Below are 20,683 nucleotides of genomic sequence, written 5' to 3'. Positions count from 1 at the left end.
GCTTAGATCTGGCGCTCTGATGTTCCTATTAAGGTTTTTGAAAAATCCCGTACCCCTTTGTACATGCGAAGCCTATGAAAGGGTGGAGTCTCTCTGGGTGACGTTACAGTTCACGGTAGAGTCCACGATTGACCAAGCCGAGAACACCTAGATATTAGGCTGGTTTACACCTGTGTGCGTTATTTACCAGGCCTGGTGTGAGGTCAAAAAGGCCGGATATCGGCCAATATACAGCAATCATGACTGAAAAAATTAGGTCGAAAGAACATTTATACCACGGCCAAAAGAAAATAATCTCCTACGAAACAAAGCTACAAATCCATAACGGGCACCTTAGGCACAAATTCCCCACTCGGATAACCAATGAGAAGAAAGATTTGCTTCATCTTGCCTGATCGGGGAGCAAGCTATATAATAAACAATGTCTACGCATGGTCGCAAGTCCTTTGCCATTAGACTACATTTCATCATACAGCGAATTTAAGTTACCAAGGATTTCAGTCTGTCCAATCACAACAGATGCAGACAGCCCAATCAGAATTGCTTTTACTTTCGATTGATGGAGGGGGAGAAGAGGCTATATATCAGAGCCCTTACCTTGTGTTTCTGAACACGTGAGGTTGGTGTTTCTCCCTTATCAGCTGGGACCTGGATAATAGTTAAGAAAATCTCTTAAAATGTATCAGTTCATGTATGTACAGTACCCACACTGCCTACCTCGAACAGCTTTAGTTAAATGTAGGTAGTGTGTATGTTTAAGGTATTTCATTGCTTTTAATAAAGTTATTGTTGTTGACCAACACACCCTGATGAAAGAGTCTTTCTTTCGCTTGCACGATTTGGCGTACTCGAAAAAGACTCTGTGATCCTTGTTGAGCACATGTTACACGTTGCTAGGATACAGTCTCGAACTCATGCCTTGTAGCTGCGTGCTTAACACAACGGGCTCAGTTTTGATAATCTGTTTATAAGCAGACGGATGCTCGCACGCGAAAAAACAAGGGATCAATTTAGGTTTCTGGGAAACTGCGCACCTACCCCTCCCCTAAGCCAACATTTTTCCCTAAATGAGAAGTAAGTGTAAATGTTGGCTTAAGAGAGGGGTAGGTGTACAGTATCCCAAAAATCAAAACTGATCCAAAACAAGTTTGACAAGAGAGAACGAGACTAGTCCAGAAGTCTGGGATTGACACTATTCAGGCAGAGCCTCCTTTTCTCCTCCTCGATCAAGAGAAGACAAAAGGAGGCACTGCTCGCAGGAATCATGACGTGGCTAGGTAGGATCAATTTAGGTTTCCGGGAAACTGCTCACCTACCCCTCCCCTAAATTAACATTAACACTTACTACTCACTTAGGGAGAAATAATGGCTTAGGGGAGGGGTAGGTGGGCAGTTTCCCAGAAACCTAAATTGACCCGCTAGGTATTTGCCCCTTGACCCCTAACTCGTCCCCGTCTCTCCCAGTATCCTATTAATACAAACGAGAGAAGCGCGGGGGATTACGGGATGAATTTGATGATCGTCCACTTCGCACCAGGGGACATGTTTCTCGAAGAAATTAACCGTTTTGTGAGCAAGGAAATGTATTACAGTCGACTCCCGATAACTCGAACCTTCAAGGGAAATCAAAAAAAGGGTCGAATTATAGGGAGTTCGAAGAAAATAGCCGAGAGTAACGTAAAAAACAGTTTTTATTGCACAGTGAATATTTTTATCACATTTAATTGTAGAAATGTCAAGTGAAAATTAAAAGATACTTCCACATCATAAATCAGTACGAAACGTAACAAAAGATAGCCTAAATAGAGCAGGCGTTTTTCTGTTTTGAGAAGAAAAGCTGCTTCACGTTAGCCTGTGACAATCCACATCAGCTTCCATTAGTAAACTATACTCCTAGAACACGTCAATAGGAAATCCAAAATTCAATGTTTCAGACGCCCGTCTACGGCTTTTTTCCGGACTTTTTAAGGGCTCAAACCATGGTTCGAGTTATCGAGGGTAAAATTACATAGAAAATGACCTGAGGGGAAACGAAAATTGGTTCGAGTTAGCGGGAGTTCGAGTTATCGGGAGTCGACTGTACTTACCATTCAACAGGTTTCGATTTCAAAATTGGATTCGGACCCGAAAAGTTGCCAAGTTACCGATAAACGAGCACCAGATGCCCTAATAGTCTCCCGCGACCATTTCTTGACCTATCTAGTCAACAAATCTCACTTGTGATAAGTGTTCCCCTACATAAGAAACACATATCCCCAGTAATATCAGTTCGACTACCCGGAAAACACATATTCCTAGTAAAATGTGTTTTCCCTTTTTAAAAAACACACATCCCTGGTAAAATGTGTTTCCCCTTTTTAAAAACCACATATCCCTGGAGATACGTGTTCCCCTACCCGGGAAACACATATCCAAAGTGATATCAGTTCCCCTACCTGGGAAACACATATCCCTAGTGATATGTGTTCCCCTACCCGGGAAACACATATCCCTAGTGATATGTCTTCCCCTACCTGGGAAACACATATCCCTAGTGATATGACTTCCCCTACCTGGGAAACACATATCCCTAGTGATATGTGTTCCCCTACCTGGGAAACACATGTCCCTAGTGATATGTGTTCCCCTACCTGGGAAACACATATCCCTAGAGACATGCGTTCCGCTACCTGGGAAACACATATCCCTAGTGATATGTGTTCCCCTGCCTGGGAAACACATATCCCTAGTGACATGTGTTCCCCTAGCCAGAAAACTCATATCCCTAGTGATATGTGTTCCCCTACCCAGGAAACACATATCCCTAGTGATATGTGTTCCCCTACCTGGGAAACACGTATCCCTAGTGATATGTGTTCCCCTACCTGGGAAACACATATCCCTTGTGAATTGTGCTCCCCTACCCGGGATACACATATCCCTAGTGATATGTGTTCCCCTACCCAGGAAACACATATCCCTAGTGATATGTGTTCCCCCACCTGGGAAACACATATCCCTAGTGATATGTGTTCTCCTAGCCAGAAAACTCATATCCCTAGTGATATGTGTTCCCCTACCCAGGAAACACATATCCCTAGTGATATGTGTTCCCCTACCCCGGAAACACATATCCCTAGTGATATGTGTTCCCCCACCTGGGAAACACATATCCCTAGTGATATGTGTTCCCCTACATGGCAAACACATATCCCTAGTGATATGTGTTCCCCTACCTGGGAAACACATATCCCTAGTGATATGTGTTCCCCTACCTGGGAAACACATATCCCTAGAGATATGTGTTCCCCTACCCGGGAAACACATGTCCCTAGTGATATGTGTTCCCCTACCTGGGAAACACATATCCCTAGCGATATGTCTTCCCCTACCCGGGAAACACATATCCCTAGTGATATGTCTTCCCCTACCTGGGAAACACATATCCCTAGTGATATGTGTTCCCCTACCTGGGAAACACATATCCCTAGTGATATAACTTCCCCTACATGGGAAACACATATCCCTAAAGACATGTGTTCCCCTACTCGGGAAACACATATCCCTAGTGATATGTGTTCCCCTGCCTGGGAAACACATATCCCTAGTGACATGTGTTCCCCTAGCCAGAAAACTCATATCCCTAGTGATATGTATTTCCCTACCCAGGAAACACATATCCCTAGTGATATGTGTTCCCCTACCTGGGAAACACATATCCCTAGTGATATGTGTTCCCCTACCTGGGAAACACATATCCCTTGTGAATTGTGTTCCCCTACCCTGGAAACACATATCCCTAGTGATATGTGTTCCCCTACCTGGGAAACACATATCCCTAGCGATATGTGTTTCCCTATCTGGGAAACACATATCCCTAGTGATATGTGTTCCCCTGCCCGGGAAACACATATCCCTAGTGATATGTGTTCCCCTACCTGGGAAACGCATATCCCTAGTGATATGTGTTCCCCTAGCCAGAAAACTCATGTCCGTAGTGATATGTGTTCCCACACCCAGGAAACACATATCCCTAGTGATATGTGTTCCCCTACCCCGGAAACACATATCCCTAATGATATGTGTTCCCCCACCTGGGAAACACATATGCCTAGTGATATGTGTTCCCCTACCTGGGAAACACATATCCCTAGTGAGATGTGTTCCCCTACCTTGGAAACAGATATCCCTAGTGACATGTGTTCCCCTACCCGGGAAACTCATATCCCTAGTGATATTTGTTCCCCTACCCAGGAAACACATATCCATAGTGATATGTGTTCCCCTACCTGGGAAACAGATATCCCTAGTAATATGTGTTCCCCTACCTGGGAAACACATATGCCTAGTGATATGTGTTTCTCCGGTAGGGGAACACATATCACTAGAGGAATGTGTTTAGCATACAATTTGGAATAACTTAAGACTAGATATTCATGCATTCAACCAGGTGTAGAAGTATTCCTGCAGTTGAACACCGAAGAGGGTTTTCTAATAATGATAACAGTAAAAGAGTGAAATCATACTTGAAATGAAGGGAGGGAATCAAATGTTGGAGTCATCAATGTTGAGGGTTCTTTTATTGAGTGGTCAAGAATGCTGGGACTTGTGTTTCTACGGCCATCGTGCGTGTCACTTCCATTTATCAAGAAGCCACTGTCATTGTCAATTACACCGTCAATGTTTTCTACAAAATGAACAATGGAAAATTACAACAATCAATTTTAACAATGCCATATTCTCTTACCTATTAAAGACAGAAACCTTACTGTTTTCCATATTGCACTTGTATCACGAAGGTCCAATAGAGCGGCGAAGTGTGATGTCATGTTACCATGGTAGCAAATTTCTGGAGTTAGCAATCTTTCTCATGTCAATTTTTTCATTTTTTTTCTGCTTTGTTTGCATGACCATGCTTTGTTGAACTCCAGAAATTTGGCTACCATGGCAATGTGATGTAACTACGTCTCCTCTCTATTTCATCGGGGCGAAACTTTCTCTAAATGGTCCAAAAGGAGTCTTTTGTTTTGGTGTTAAGCTTTTCAATTATCAACCTTTGCGTCGTTGATGAGAGGACGATGGAGGAGAGGGAGGGGTGCAATGATTGAAAGGCAGGCACAGTCTTGGACATCCTCGAGAAGGTGAGTTTGTGTCACTAATAGCAGGGTGCTACCACAAAAAAATTCCTTGAAAACATTTGCAATTCCATAATACAAGTGAAAGCACAAGAAATTTTAGACAAACCAAATGAACTTGAGTACGACAGCGAGACTGGACAACCAGCCATAAGAGCTAGACAAGTAAGAAATTAATACACTGCAAAACAACATTAAATCTAACAGAAAACCCAAGACGAAAAAACTAGATTTTAGTTGCCTCTATAACTACAATTGATCTTCTCCCATGTAATTCTTCATTCTGGATTTCTCAGTTATGATTTTGGTATATTCATTACATCAATTAGGCACTTTATATTACTAATGGGTAGATGTTTAACTGAACTAAACTCCTGTCGCTGGAACTCACTATTACGGACAATTGACCACAGATTTCCCCCATGCCTCCCTTTTTTCTGGCATCGAGACCATCTCTATTTAAAATTCTGCACAAAAGTTTTTCTCTAAGGTAAACACACGTTTTTTTTCCTCGCAAAATTGAGCTAAACATACCTAATGACTCTGTTGAAGAATTGAGAACAAGAGGATCCTGTTGAGAATACAGCTCCATGGGTTTTGTCAGGTAAATAGAGGGCTGGGATATGAAATGTAAAGATAACAAACAATTAAAAATTCAAGTGGTAATAATGGCGATGAAGTTAGATTGTTAATGGGAATGATATTGAGAAGATACGATGATCATTGGTATTAGTTTGAAGAGGATACAGATGATGAATATTTTGAAAGGAACAGGACGATGATGTTGACGATGAAGATGTTAAGAGGAAGAGGAAGATACTGATGATGATTACAAAAGGTGCTGATGAGGAAGGGGACAATGCTGAGACAATGGAAGATGACGAGGATGATGATGGTGATAATGAGGATGGGGACCCTGAAAAGAATGGCCGTAATAATTATGCACAAGAGAAAGAAAATGATTATAACGATGCAACAGAGGAAGATGATGATAACAAGGAATTGCAAGATAATGATGATGATGATGATGATGAAGATGCATAAGATGAAGAGGGTGATGACGAAGTTATTGAAGATGAGGATGTTAAAGAGGAAGACAATGATAATGAGAAAGTGGAAGATGATATTATTGTGATCGAGAGAGTGATCATGAGGACCCTGAGGTTTTTGGAGAGGATGGGAATGATAATAAGGAAGTGGAAGATGAAGAGGAAGAGGATCCTAAATAGGATGGTGGTGATAATAAAGATGCTACAGAGGAAGAGGATGATGATTTTTTTGGAGAGGATGGGGATGATACTAAGGAAGTGGAAGATGACGAGGATGATAATGGTGATGATGAGGAAAAGGATCCTAAAGAGGATGGTGGTGATGATGAAGATGTTACAGAAGAAGAAGAAGACGACAATGATGTTTTCAAGAGGAAGGCGATGAAGATGAGAAAGGGGATGATGATAAGGATGATGATGATGTTAGTCTGGAAAAGGAGCCAAAAATAATGCTAATTAGGAAGAGGATGATGATGAAGATTTTCAAGAGGACAAGGATGGTAATTCGGAAGTGGAAGATGATAAGGATGGTGATGGTAATGTTGAAGGGAATCATAAATAGAATGATGGTGATGAAGATAAGGATGGTGAAGAAGGTGCTAATATGAAGATGCTGTAGGGGAAAATGGTGAGAATAAGTGGAAAGGAAAAGAAGGGTGACAAAAATGAAGATACTGAAGAGAAGATAAGCCATTCGTCTTCTTAGTTAGCCTCGCTATCGCTCAGTCAATACATCAAGGCCTTGGCCTGAGATTTCCTGGTAATGACCTAACTCTCAGTTAATAAGTGGTATACAATAAAAAAAAGTGTGAAGAAAAGAGATGACGAGGAAAATGATGATAAAAGAATGAAGATGATGAAGAAGAACAGGCCGGATGATGTTGGCAGTGTTGAAAAAGGAAAAAAAGACAAAAATGACAAAGATGCGTCGTTCAATCCCCACATCATTAACATTATGTTGGTCGAGTCTGTTGTTGATTCTCTCCATTTCTCTGAGATGTTTTTCTCCAGGTACTCAGGTTTTCCCCTCACCTCAAAAACCAACATTTCCAAATTCCAATTCGACCAAGAACAGTAGACGAAGAACCACTTTGAGGATGAGCTACCTATAAAGCATCACTTTTATATTTTATTTAGAAGGCTATTCAGGTTATTGCTACAGTGTAGAGGGACTGGTCATTGTTAAATTCCTTACCGATAGACTATTTATATGGTTCTGTGATGAACCAGAATGGCTGTCAGACTTTACAGAGTGCGATGTACTGTCTAAAAGAGGAAAGAAAACAGAAAGACAGAAACAATGAATAGCACCAGAATGAATGTTGTCTGGTAGAATTTAAAATCCAAAGTGATGGAAAATAAGGATGAGCACTTCCAGACATGGATATATGTCAAAAAATGAAGAGTCCCTTTCACCTTAGACTTGTAAATTAAAAATATTGAAAGACTTAATGGGTGAGCTTTACTTATAACAAGTGAAAGGAAAAAATATTAAAATTATCTGATACTTATAACTAGAGCTATACAATAATGTCCAGCCTTACTCAGGGGATCAGTTACATGTATGTTGCCACTCAAAATAATGGTTCAAAACGGTCTCCAAGACTGGATTTATTATAACCCAGGACTCCGACATATAATTACTTTATCAGGTATACAGTAAACACCCGCATATAAGGATACATGATTTCGGGGTTCAGGCTTATCAAGTTCTTAGTCTATTTATCAGGCGCTTAGTGAGAAATCAGCCTGAAGATGTTCTTTATATTATGTTTTTAAACTTTGTTTCAGAAATATTACACATAATATTTAGCCAGAGGTTTAGTAAGGACATTTTATTATAAATAAATAAGTATGCAAGTAAACAAATCAGTAAATCAATAAATAACATAAAAATTTGTCAGGTAGTAAACTAGTTAACATTAACAAGTAGAAATGTAACATTAGTTTCAACATTTTTAAATATTTATAACAGTCATGCTAACTCAACTGGGGCCACCACTGCCTTGTCAGCCAATCAAACTTGCTTTCGTTAGTAAAGACTCACACTGTAGGATTGCATTTCAAATTACAGCTGTAGGAGTAAAAATGGGCTTCATACTCTTTCGAGTTCTTCAAATTCCATGACCTTCCATGACCTTGTTAGCTTTTCCAAGTTAGCTGTCATTTTCAAAAATCTTAAAAACTTCCCTTGTTTTAGGGTATTTTTGGATCTTAAACAGTTCAATGGGTACGAACTCTGATGTCCACCAAAATGCGTGCCATTTGCTCTGTTTAATTACTCCTCTTTATCTTACATTGTCCTTGCCTTGTCATCTTCACTAACTGATCTGTCAAACACAGATTTAATTTTCCATGACTTTCAAGGGACGACGACTAAATTCCATGACTTTCCAGGCGTGGAAAATGAAATGCTTAGATTCCATGAGCTTCCAGGCTTTACATTGACCTGTACAAACCCGGACAAATGTGATAAGCCAATCCAAAACTCTAGCAAGGGTGGCCCCGGTTGAGTTGGCATCATTGTAGTTCCCTAGACCAGTTACTAATGCCCTACAGTACCCCTGCACTTGCTCAAATGGTCCTCAACTGTGATGCAAGCTATAAACTTAAGTCAACACAAGAAACTACATTCTGTACATAGTTGCTACGTATTTCAAGTCTCCAGGTCTGATAATTCTCCAAACCTTGAGGGGAAATCTCCTGAACCATCTACTGTAATCAAACAGCCTGTTTTGTAATCAAACAACCTCATTAAAAACTTGATCTCCATTTTGTTTCAGCTCAGTCTATGCCTCCCCAGTCCTCTGAGTAATTAAGACTCGTCTGTCCTTTGCTGAAAGTTTGTCATGCCATTTTATCAAGATTGTCCTCTTTCTCCAACCAACTGTCCGTAGCAGCAGCTATCTTCAATTTCATCATTTGCCCACATCCTACATCTATGTGTTGAATTTTGTCTGTGTGGTTTTCAGGTAGCATATATAAGGTAGCATTAATTTCGTTCCTACATTCTTCATGGAACTCTTTAGTCTGCTGGAAAGTTACATTGCTTTCTTATTCCTACACCCTCTCCCCTATTATATATGGACATGTTTTATTTATCAGGCTGAACTGGTTCTTATATATAATTATGATGCTTTACGGGCCAAATTTCAGCCTGATGTTCTTAATCCATTTGTTCTTATATGCTGGTATTTAGGGTATTCCAGAAATAGTGCAAACCCTATACATGCCTCGTACACTAACCTGGACTAGCAGGACTGTCACTCAAAAGGACTTTATTCCCCTGTCTACCTTCAGCTGAGGGGGGAATGGATTGTACATGATCTTCCATCTCAGATCTCTTTCTTTTCATTGATTGATGACTGTCAGTTTCAGCCTCATTAACAGACAGCTGTCTGTCAGATATTTGAGAGAAATGCCAGGTATTTTGGCTAAACAGTTCATCGAAATTCATTGTCAGTGGTTTACTCAAAGTCTGATCAATGTTACTTTGTACAGTGTTAACTTCCAAACCCTTGCCTTTGTGTTTATACTTTTCTTTCAGGGAACTATTTGCCATGCTGTTAATTGGAGACAAGTTCTTTTTTGATGCTATGCAAGGCTCACTAGCAGTACTATTTTTCAACTGTGATGAATCAGGATTCACGTTTGTGTTTCCAAGTTGATTACGCTGAGAAGTGGATTCCTTCCGTGTCAAAGGCCCTTGTTTAATTCTAGTGTAAATGTAATCCTCCTGACTTTCTCTAGTTTCATTTCCAGCACAAGGGGGTGCACTGTCTACATCATAGGAAATGCTACTTTCAAGTAATTTTTCTAGCTGTGATTTAGATAAAGAACAACCCAAATGTTTAGCAGCATGTCCAGGTAAAATACTCGGAAGTGCTTGTTCATACTCCTGACTGTTATCACTTGATGGAACAACAAAAATCTCTGGGGACCTCTTTTCTGAACAAGGTAGTGACCTTTCTTTGAGAATGGAGAACGATTCCTCACTACTTCCTTTTAGTTTGGACTGTTCACTTAAGGATGAATACTGATCTTCAGCTACTACACCCCTTAAAGGTGGAGTCACTTTTCCACTCATTTGGGAAGAAGAGACAACATCACTGCTTATCAAGGCACCAGCAATTTCCTCTTGCTCTGTAGCAAGGTCATTTCCTTTTTCTTTAACGTGATATTCTGGAAAATGATATTGACCTAGTCCTTGTAACATCCCAGCCTGGTTGCACCTTTTTGGCACATAACTTACAGGCAAGTATCCTTTGGATGATAGAATATTTTTACCTGCCATCTTAAGACAATTCCCATTTCTAACCTTCTCCTTGACTTGATTAGAAATGTCATCACCAAGAAATTCCCATGTTTCTAATCTTTTAACATCTGTTTCTTTAGTTGTTGGTTTTAGCACCCTCTGAGAAGAACTAGCCACCGATTGTTCTCCTCTTGTGGGAAAAGTACAAGAAATAACAGATTTTCGACAACTCTTCAGATAAGTGGCAGTATCATCAAATCTGAACACAGTCTCTTCTCTCTGGTTTTGTTTCTCTGGTGTAGATATACTTGAAAGGGCACCCTTAATTTCCTTGAACAGTGAAGAACTTTCTTGTCTCCTTGTTGAACTTTTTTGTAAGCTGCATGCAACTCTCGTCCAATCAGACGTCTCCTGTGATTTACCGCCAATTGTTTCTTCAACATTTTTTTCAATGCGGAAACCCTTATCTTTGGATGTAGTTTGGGATTGCGAAAAGTTCCTATTCTCAGTTGAAGACAAGGACCTTGGAATGATCATTTTTTCCTGAACTTGTAGTGACTGTCCACAATCTATAGCCATGGATGAAGCAGAAATTTGAGCTTGTCCTCTGCCACTTGATGGTGTGTCACCAAATGATGTCATTTCACTTTGCATATTGCAAGAAAGTGGTGGATGATAACTTGGTTGCCATTCTAAAAGAGGTTAAAAACAGAGTGTGGTAAAGTTGCAATATATATTATTAACAAAAGTCAGTCTGTTACCTGTATGATGTAAGAAAAAAAATTGTAATTTGTTTACCCACAGAGCACTTTTGAGTGTTTAAGAACTTGTTGAAACGTGTCTGTGCATTGCAGATCGAGTTGGAATTGGGAAGTGTTGTTTTTTGAGGAGAGGAGAAAACCGGAGTACCCGGAGAAAAATCCCTTGAAGTAAGGGAAAGAACTAACAACAAACAAAACCCACATATGGCATTCACGCCAGGATTGGAACCAAGGCCACATTGATGGGAGGCGAGTGCTCTCACCACTGCGCCACCCTTGCTATCCCCATGAGATTCAATGCTTAACAATTTTTCTTTGAAATTGAGGTGAATATTGGCTGAATATTTACCAAGATTGAAAAGAATAATTGTTTTAGTATATACACACAAAGTGATCTCAACAAAATCAGAGAGGAAACCATTAAAAAGTACGATTTGATTGACGGACCAAATCACCTGGAAGTTTAAAAATAGATCTTTGCAGAATTTTCAAACATGGCATTTCACAAGTTTATCACTCCGCAAACAACAGCATAATGGCTTAAATGGAACCGTTAAAAGTTTGACTTGTTTCCTTACCCGAGAAGAAAAGAAGAGCTTTGTTGTTTTCTGTTGACTCACCAAGTTTATAGCCAAAAGGGTTTGTAGTGTCATTCTTTGCATGAAGTGCTGACAAAAATGGCGGCTCAGTTGCTCGAGGTAAGACATTGTCTTCCTTTAGCATTCTTTTTGCTATTTACTTAAAACGTAGAATTTCTGCAAACATTTGCTTTCAAATTGGTTTGTCATAAATAAATTTCGATTTTTCGGCCAAATTTTCTTGTTAGGAAACGCTGAGTTCTCGAAACGGCTTCTTCTACTTGAATGAATGGGAGTTGTAAACAATCCATTGAGCACATAATTCAGCTACAGTAAATGGAAAAACACCATTTTGAATCCTTTCAAGTCTTCCCTTGCTTTAAAAAAGGCAACCCTAGGATTTTGTCTACTTTTAAAAGATCGTCCTCTAAAAAAAATGGGAAAAACACCGAGCTCACACATTATCCACTCGCTAGGAGGTGAACATTGTTGAATAGTTCGAGATAGCGAACCAATCAGATTGCTTTTTGATTTAAAAATCACCAAGATCACTGAGTGTGTATATACTAATACAAAAAAAACTAAAATCAAAGATGATAAAGCAACTAGATTACTATAGGACTTCATTGATCAATATTGGAACTAAACTAAAGGTACATTTGAGGCCTTACAGGACTAGAGGTTGATAATTTTTTGATTTAATGGGAAATAGAATTAAATATTTAGGGCACGACCTCTAGTGAACAATATCCTGCTAAACCCAAAGACCGCCCCACATACGATTAGTGGTGGAGACTGCTAGCCAGCATTGTCTCGTGTTTAACCTTGCCTAAATTACATGATTTAGCCACATCAAAATTACTGCCAGAATTGCACCCAGACTTAAAGATCTAAAATTCAAGGTGTTTGATGCATACATTGTTATTACTACAAATAATAATATTATTTTTATTGTATTATTATTTCTTGTCTAGTCTGGTTAACACATAACGTAAAAAATGTTAGAGGCAAGCAGGTTTGCATTTAGTCCCGCCATAGCATGTCCTGCCTGAACTACCAGTAACTTTTTTTTTGCTTCAAATGCTCAGTTAAAGAAGGATAACCCAGTCTATTGGATGCCAAATTTTTGTTCATAAGGAAATAATTTACCTGGAATTGTAGCCAGTTTCTTTTCCATGTCTTCAGGTATAAAAACAGGTTCATGGTTTTCTAACAAGATTCTCTCAAGTTCTTTGATGCTAGAAAGCTTGTTGCCACCTTCTGCCTCTCTGGTATCAAAGCTTTTATCATAGAGCAGAGTCTTGAACTGTGATAATGTACATAGTTCATGCAATCTAGGTTGTAGTGGGGGATATTTTGAGCTGTCAATGACATCACTTCCAAACTGAGTGTTTCCTTCACCACCAGCAAACTTGAACAGATCTATCTTTATCACAAACTCAGCAGTGCTCTGAAAAAGGTCGAAGTACATTGTAGCGATTAGTGCAATGGATGTATTATTAACATGAAGGCCCACCGGTATAGGTTGTTATAGGCTTGCAGCTGTGTTGCTTACTTTGTTGTGTGTTGTTTACATATGAGGGTAATTTAAACTTAAGGCTCCTTCAGACCAAAACTTAAACATGTTTTTAAAGGCTGTTTAGTTAAACACAGTTTAAAATAATAATTGTGTCCTAAGCTGCTTACGGACTTAAGTTGTTCGCAAATTACAAAAAATGTTGAATTTCATTTGAATCCTGTGTGAAAACCTGTGTTCCAGATTCCATCTGTTTGTCATTTTTTAAAAGCTGGTTAATTAAACGTGTTTAGAACTTTGCGAATGAGGCATTATTCTAAGTACAAGATGTGTCAGTTGTTACAAAGTAAATTCTGCAAGTTTTATTTGAAATAGGAAGAGTCTACTGAAAATTTAAGGAGAAGGAAGCAAAAATAAGAGCTTATTGAAAATGTGGAGCGCTTATCATGAGGTGCAGTCCCATTCGTGGCTAGGTAACTATATAGTATTGCGATAAGAACATTGAAAACTATTGATAATAAAAGCAATTATAACAATAAATTCACTTTTACCAAATCTTTTTCAGTTGTACATGTGGCTTCAAGGGAATACTTCTTAATAAAGATCAGGCCACCTTGAATGTCTGCCATTGAAAGGGTTGGGTTATCTCTGAAAGAGGAAAAACATACATGTACAGATGTACATGTACATTATACTGTCAAAACGTAAACCTGTCCTCACTCTTTACTTTCACTTGTCTTTTCAATGTGGTTAGTTTAGCATACGACATTAGTACACTACCTGTAGTTGGAAATAATATTATAACATAATGTTAATTACCACTGTGTAATCAGTAAGAGAGAATTTTTTATGGCAAAGAGAAAAATATCCTCATCAAAAATATTATTAGATCAGTCCTTGAATTTGGTACCACGTAATGCATTTGTTTCCATTAAAATTGCAAGGACGGTTATCCAAGGTTTGCAGTAGACTATTTATTATTTAAATTATAATTATTGGATAGTCATTTTCATGATGACTGACAACACCTAAAAGCTAACTAATTGCACCAGACATTCTCAACCACAGCTCTTACTAAGGTTTATAAGAAATGACTAAAGTAGTGCTTTAGATGATTTTGATCATTTATCAATATGATCAAACCTTGTTAATAAGCACACTGAGGGAACCATATTAATAGGGTGTCTGTATTAAGCAGCTTGAACTTAGAGAATATGTAAAGGCTTTCTTTCCCCAGGGACAAAGCAAATTGCCAGTAATAATGAGGTGTCCCTATCAAGCAGGTGTCCGTAAAGCAGGGCTTGACAGCTGTACATGTGAATTTAGTCAACATGTTTTATGATACAGCACATATAAATTATTAGTAAAATCCAGCTAGTGGTCTATTATTAATGCTGCATTCTGATTGGTTGAGCTACTACTAGGCTATATGTTATAGCCCACTAGTAGCGAAAAGCGCGGGCTTTTTGGCGGCAAAAAAGGATTAAAGTCTAGCTTTAACTAGCTAAAGTTTTTTTATTCTCGATATTTTTGACCAGCTAGTTGGATTTTACTAAAACAATTATTCCTCTCACCCTCATGGCCTCTGAATCAATAGCCCATTCAGCCTTCAGCCTCATGGGCTATCGACTAAGAACCCATTCGGGTTCGAGGAATAATTGTTAATTATTCCAAAGTTACCGTTTGAACTGGTCAACAGCAGCTTGGGAGAAAACAGCTTTTACAAAAAATTCCTTATCACTGATAAAGGCAATGGCGTAGTGAGATGTTTCGTCAAACTGAAAAGCAAAAGAAAACCAAACATGTACAATCACAATGTGCATGTCAAAATATAAACAGGTTAAAATTTTTCGGTTGAGTTTCAATTTCCTTTGTCTCCCTTCCTAAATATTCATAGATAGTATATGAAAAAGGAAACAACAGTTAAGAAACAACTTTGGTTTTAAATGTTAAACCTGATTGGGCTATTGCATCTTACAGTTGTAATTGAATACCGTAAAATTCAGAAAATAAGCCCCTCCAAATATAACTTGTAACGCAAAAAACCCTCCGTTAAATCGCCCCTCCAAATATAAGCCCCGTGGGGTATTGTACTTGGAAATTTCCGTCAAATACGAAGTAAAACAAAGAAAACGGTAAATTTCCTTCCAAGAAGAAGGCTAGCCCAATCGATTTTTAAATGCAAATTTCCCTCCGTACATAAGCCCCTCCGAACATAAGCCCCTCAAAAATGGCCTTTGAAAAACATAAGCCCCAGGGCTTATTTTCGGAAGTTACAGTATCTGCCCCCTGGTCGACTGGACTATTAGCCTGAGTATTGCCCCTTACAAAGGACTGATACTCCTAACCCCTCTCCCACCCCCATCAAAACTCTCCTATCCTTTAACCCCTTAGGAAGGCCTGATACACATGGTTACTGGACCATTTGAATTATTCAGGGTAAATAATACAAAATTGAAGATTTCTTTCGGGGTAATGCAACAATCAAAATATGGAATTCTTTGGGGGTAAAGCTTTAATTTCCAAGGCATTTTTTAGGGGTAGACCCATGTTCTTCAATTCTTCGTATTTCAAGGAATTCTTCATGGGTGCATGCAATTTTATTTAATCTTCAGGGGTAACAAGAAAAGGCAAAATCCTCAACAGGGGGGGTAGGGATGTGGATAGGGATATCGATATCAAATTAAATAGCCCAATTTAATTTTGACCATCTAAGAGGAAAAAGAATAAAACCTTGGGGAGATATGGCCCTGGATTTTCGTGTGGCAACTACAGAAGCAAACATCAAAAGTAAATGATCAAAAACACTGAACTTACAAACTTAACTGAATAATAGGCATCAGGTTAAATGTACATTTAGTTAAATGAAATTTAACACAGTTAAGAGGAGTCTAGGCGTCTGTCAGCGGTCAGTGCGGTGGTTGCGCTCAGCCTTGCTTACATCATCTCCATGTGCTTGTTACAGCATTTCCTGGTGACCGCTCTCTTCGTTTAGCCTTTGGATCATTCTATTACCCCCATCCCTCCCCACCTCCCCCTTTACTTTTTCCACTGATAAATCACTGTGACTGGTGCCTGTTTCCGTTGGCGTGGGGGCTCATTGCTCGAAGGCGCAGGTTTACCAGCCATGAGCTGGCTTTGCCGAAAGTGGAGGCCCCTGGATATCCAGGGCACCCGACGCATCATATACTTGCAAGCGACGCATTATATACTTGCGATCCTTGTCATGATCATTAATTCTTGAATTTGGCGCTATTTGTTGTTTCCTGATCGATGGACATTTGTGAAACATTTGAACCAACTGTTCATAAAAATGTTTTGCCTACCTTAAGTATCTGAGCTCTAGCAATTTTCGGAAGGTTCTTTCCGGTCTCGCTCATCAAAGCCTGTTCAATCCACGGTTTTGCAATCCAGGACGCCATTTTTGAAATTTGTGTCCCGCAGGTCCCAGTCTTTTTCGGCAAAAAGACATGTCACGTGGGTCATCACGTGGTACACTGGAGGCAGATAAGAAGAAAACGAGTGTCAAGATGAAATCACATTTTATAGAAGGACAATCTGTTGAAAGATCTGTCAGAAAACAGGATGAACGATACACGACGGTGCTCGATTTAAATGAGACAAATGTCAAAGTGCGAGTTGGGAATCTCAGCCAAGGAATTTCCATAAAATTGCACTTAGCTCCTAAAGAACATAAAACAACACGAACAACTCTCCCCGTCAAAGGCACTTTCAACAAGAGGTGGGGGTACTCAAGAAAGTTTAATACGGGTGGGCTTCACGCCGAGGTCTAATCCCTTACCTTATATAATATATAGATTTAGCCAGGGCTAAAAGGGAAGCTCTGGTTAATAATAAGTGTAAACAAAAAAAATTAAATCGTGTAATGCTAAACGGGGACGACAATGAAAATGGCTTCTAGACTAATAGATCTAATTAGCAAAAAAAACAAATTGCGCGTGCAGCACACTTTTTTCTTCTAATTAGCGAAAAACAAATTTGCACGTGCAGCACGCTTTTTTGTCTTTCCCTTGCCGTTGTTTTGCACGACTACAACGCTGTTTTGTACGACTAAGGGCCTGTTTACATCAAGTGGGAGACCCCGGTCTAGTGGGGTTGGTTTCTTTTGTTTTCACGCTCTGGGGGACACAAAACAAAAGAAACCTACCCCACTAGACCGGGGTCCCCCCCTCCATGTAATCAGGCCCTAAAAGGTGAAACTTCCTAGTTACACATTTGTTTTATGGAGGAATTGTCGTATGTGCTTACCCAATATTTTATTTCCTGTATTCATGTTCGGTTTTATTTTTCATTGCCGCTCATTTTCACCTTGCTGGCCGCTAGCATTTCTCATTTTTTCACCGCCGCTTTGAATTTCCATGTTTTTCTTCCTACGAAATTCGTCTCCTTTGTTTTCAATAACTCGCTCTAGCTCTTCCACTTTAGTCTAAACATAAAAAATAACGCCGAAAAAGACACGACTTTGTTGTTGTCTTTTCTTCTAAAAGTCCGGGCGGCCATGTGATTTCCTTCCAAATAAAACCTTCAGTTGTGTTTGGGTTGCCATACCTGTTGATTGAGTTATTTTACATTAGTATGCCTGTGGTGCGGACAGACGGTCGCTCGATCGCTCGTTCGGTGTACGGTCACGTGATTACCAAATTTTCTCGGATGGGTAGATTACCACATTTCCATAGCTATGGGGCTCCGCCCACACGTGGAGCTCCGCTTTAAGTGTTGACAGAAAAGGTACCCCTTTGGTATACCTTGTATTGACAAATGGTACCCCTTTCTTATATAACCAGTTTAGAATTTTGGATCCTTGTAACTGCTGCAAATGCACTGTCTTCTAAATATGAATAAATCATAACGACTTTTTCACGGCCATAAAATGTATCTTGTTCTCCCTTTTGCGCCTTTTTACTGATTTCTACAGACTGAAATGACAGATCCCTACCCTTTCATGTACTTCATTTAGTGAAATCCACCTTTCATATACCTGAAGCCTGAAAAAGGTATAGCACCCCTTTCGGGCGGAGCCTTTCCGTATAGGCTATTACATGTATAGGGAGTACCCCCCTGGTCTTCCAATAATACTGTAAATCCACAAAAGCGACACCCGTACACTTTCTCTAACAATGCACTTCCTGCGCACTGATTAAAATGCGGTGCTATAGAGAAGTGTGACGTCAAGTTACCATGGTAGCAAAATTTCTGGATCTCAATGATCCTTCTCGTCAGACGACCATTTGCATTGTCGAATGATGGAAGAAAAGTATGGGGTACCGTTTTAATCCTGACTGAAAGTCTTACATGTCAATTTTTCGCTTTTTTATGCCTTATTTGCAGCACCACGGTTTGTTGAGAACCAGAAATTTGCTGTCATGGCAACGCGACGTAACGATGCACAATTTCTTCTGTTTGCTAGGCTTTTCATCCGAAATCCAGACACCGAGAAAAAAAAAGTCAAAAAAGGAATCAGAAAAAAACAAAACAAAAACAACAACAACGACATTTTTCACCGATTACACTCTACGTCTAAGTTATAAGCTACCTTACTCTCACTAGTTTTTGCGAGTTCAAAAAAATCGCGAAATTTAATCGGATATTATCTTATAAAACTATACAAATTTGATGGCAAATTTGAGTTGACATTGGTATAGAAGGGACCGAATAGGCCTATTAATTGCGGTGGAATACATTAACGCCAATGACACCATAGCCCTTAGAAAAAAAAATCGAGGAGTTCGTTCTCATTAATATGCACGAATCAGTGAACCTGATCCAAGAAAATTAGTTGTCTGCCATGAGCCAATGAACGCCGTGAAGGAAATAAACCTTGCATAAAAACGTTAATGCTCACTGACTTTAAGACACAAGCCAGTTAGTGCTTATTCCTTCAACAAAATGATCAACCAATGAATACTTTTCTTAGTTTTAGTCACCGATCAAAAACCGGGACACTGTTCGACCTCAAAATAACCAGAAAACCTGACAAATCGGTTAAACCACTTGAAAATAGCATATGACCTTTCCCCCTTGATTTTATTCATGATACCTACCCCCTACCGATCCCCTAAGCCAACATTTTGCATTAAGTGAGAAGTGTTAATGTTGGCTTAGGGGAGGGGTAGGTGGTTAGTTTCCCAGAAACGTATAACGTTCGGTCTCTACCATACTACTGTTCAGAGTTTAAGGCAAAGGAGACAAAGTAAGGAAGAACAGTCTGCACGCTGGCTAGTTCACGGAAGTCTTAGTTCTCTCCTAAAGAGAATTTCCGCGTTAATCAGATCTTTCTTTCCAGCAAGCTGAGTCTATTTCTAATTACTACTCACAACAGTGTAGGGCTATTAGTAAAAACTCTCTCGAAAAACTAACCCCATTTTATCTTCCGCGTGATTGGTCGGGTAAGCGCTCTTATAAGGCTATGTTTACTCTTTTTGCGCTTGGGTAACGGCACAAAATGGTGTTGTGTTCACACCATTTTGAAACGTAAGCGTAGCAGGACGTTTGGGGTATTTAAAGCAGTTGATTACCCGAAACTAACAGAAAACGCGTGCACACAGCACCCGGGTGTCCATCATAAGTGCCCAAGTACAAGGTTTCGACCTTTGTACCCAGGCACCATCACGGTGCCAAAATTTTGGCGCGGGTACTTCAAAAAAGGGTGTGATAACATTAGGGAACTTAAGCAACAACGACGGCGACGGCTACGAAAACGTCACTTAAAAAGTGAATTCGCGCTGCCTCAAACTTTATCTAGCTCACTACATCTCGTTTAATTCCTCAAATGGTAGTAAATTTTTCTACAGCTGAATTCTAACAGGAAAAGAAAAAGAAAGTTGTTGTCTTGTATTCCCGTCCTCGACAAGACGTGAAATTAGGCATTTGCACGTCGTAGTCGTGCAACAACGGCAAAGAAATGTACAAAAAACGCGTGATGCACGTGCAAAGTTGTTGTTTTGCTAATCTAATTGCTTTTTGTCGTTCTCGTTACCGTCACCGTCGTCGTTGCTTAAGCTCCCTATTAACGTCCAGCAACTACTGTACTTGGGTACTTCAAAAAAGTTGTGTTCACATTAACACCTAGCGAGTACTGTACTTGGGCACCAAGTGTGAACGCTTCCTTAGAAGTCAGTTGAGACACTGCGATCATGCTGTTGGCATTTGGTGTTTACCCTTCCTACACAAAAGAACATATTGTGTGTAAGAAATTCGCCCTTTTTCAAGTAACTTAACATTTATGTTGTAGTTAATTTTTTATTTCACTTAATTTTTATTTTTCCATTGTTTTTGGGTATGGTAATGTATGCTAATGAACTTAAAACAAAGAAAAAACAAAAATTACCTGAAATAAAAAATTATCTACAACATATACATTGATCAGTCATTGCTAAAACGAATAATAAT

General features: G+C 39.5%; 1 protein-coding gene across 1 annotated transcript in view; it reads right to left on the bottom strand.

Annotated features, from left to right (window-relative positions):
• The window catches only part of LOC140941207 (uncharacterized), a 20,899-nt gene extending 416 nt beyond the window's left edge, over positions 1–20,483 (bottom strand). Inside the window, exons 1-10 of the mRNA XM_073390183.1 lie at positions 20,360–20,483; positions 16,600–16,770; positions 14,954–15,051; positions 13,825–13,921; positions 12,907–13,207; positions 9,410–11,110; positions 7,359–7,429; positions 5,649–5,730; positions 4,506–4,666; positions 598–648 (exon numbers count right to left, since the gene is read on the bottom strand). Coding sequence (XP_073246284.1) covers positions 598–648; positions 4,506–4,666; positions 5,649–5,730; positions 7,359–7,429; positions 9,410–11,110; positions 12,907–13,207; positions 13,825–13,921; positions 14,954–15,051; positions 16,600–16,695 — 2,658 coding nt within the window. The 5' untranslated portion in view covers positions 16,696–16,770; positions 20,360–20,483. The remainder of the gene's footprint in view (positions 1–597; positions 649–4,505; positions 4,667–5,648; positions 5,731–7,358; positions 7,430–9,409; positions 11,111–12,906; positions 13,208–13,824; positions 13,922–14,953; positions 15,052–16,599; positions 16,771–20,359) is intronic.
• Positions 20,484–20,683: the final 200 nt, after the last annotated feature.

Source organism: Porites lutea, chromosome 6 (assembly GCF_958299795.1).
Source record: "Porites lutea chromosome 6, jaPorLute2.1, whole genome shotgun sequence".
NCBI classification, from domain to species: domain Eukaryota; kingdom Metazoa; phylum Cnidaria; class Anthozoa; order Scleractinia; family Poritidae; genus Porites; species Porites lutea.
Note: the sequence above shows the minus strand (reverse complement) of the source record. Positions and strands in the feature narration are given on the sequence as shown.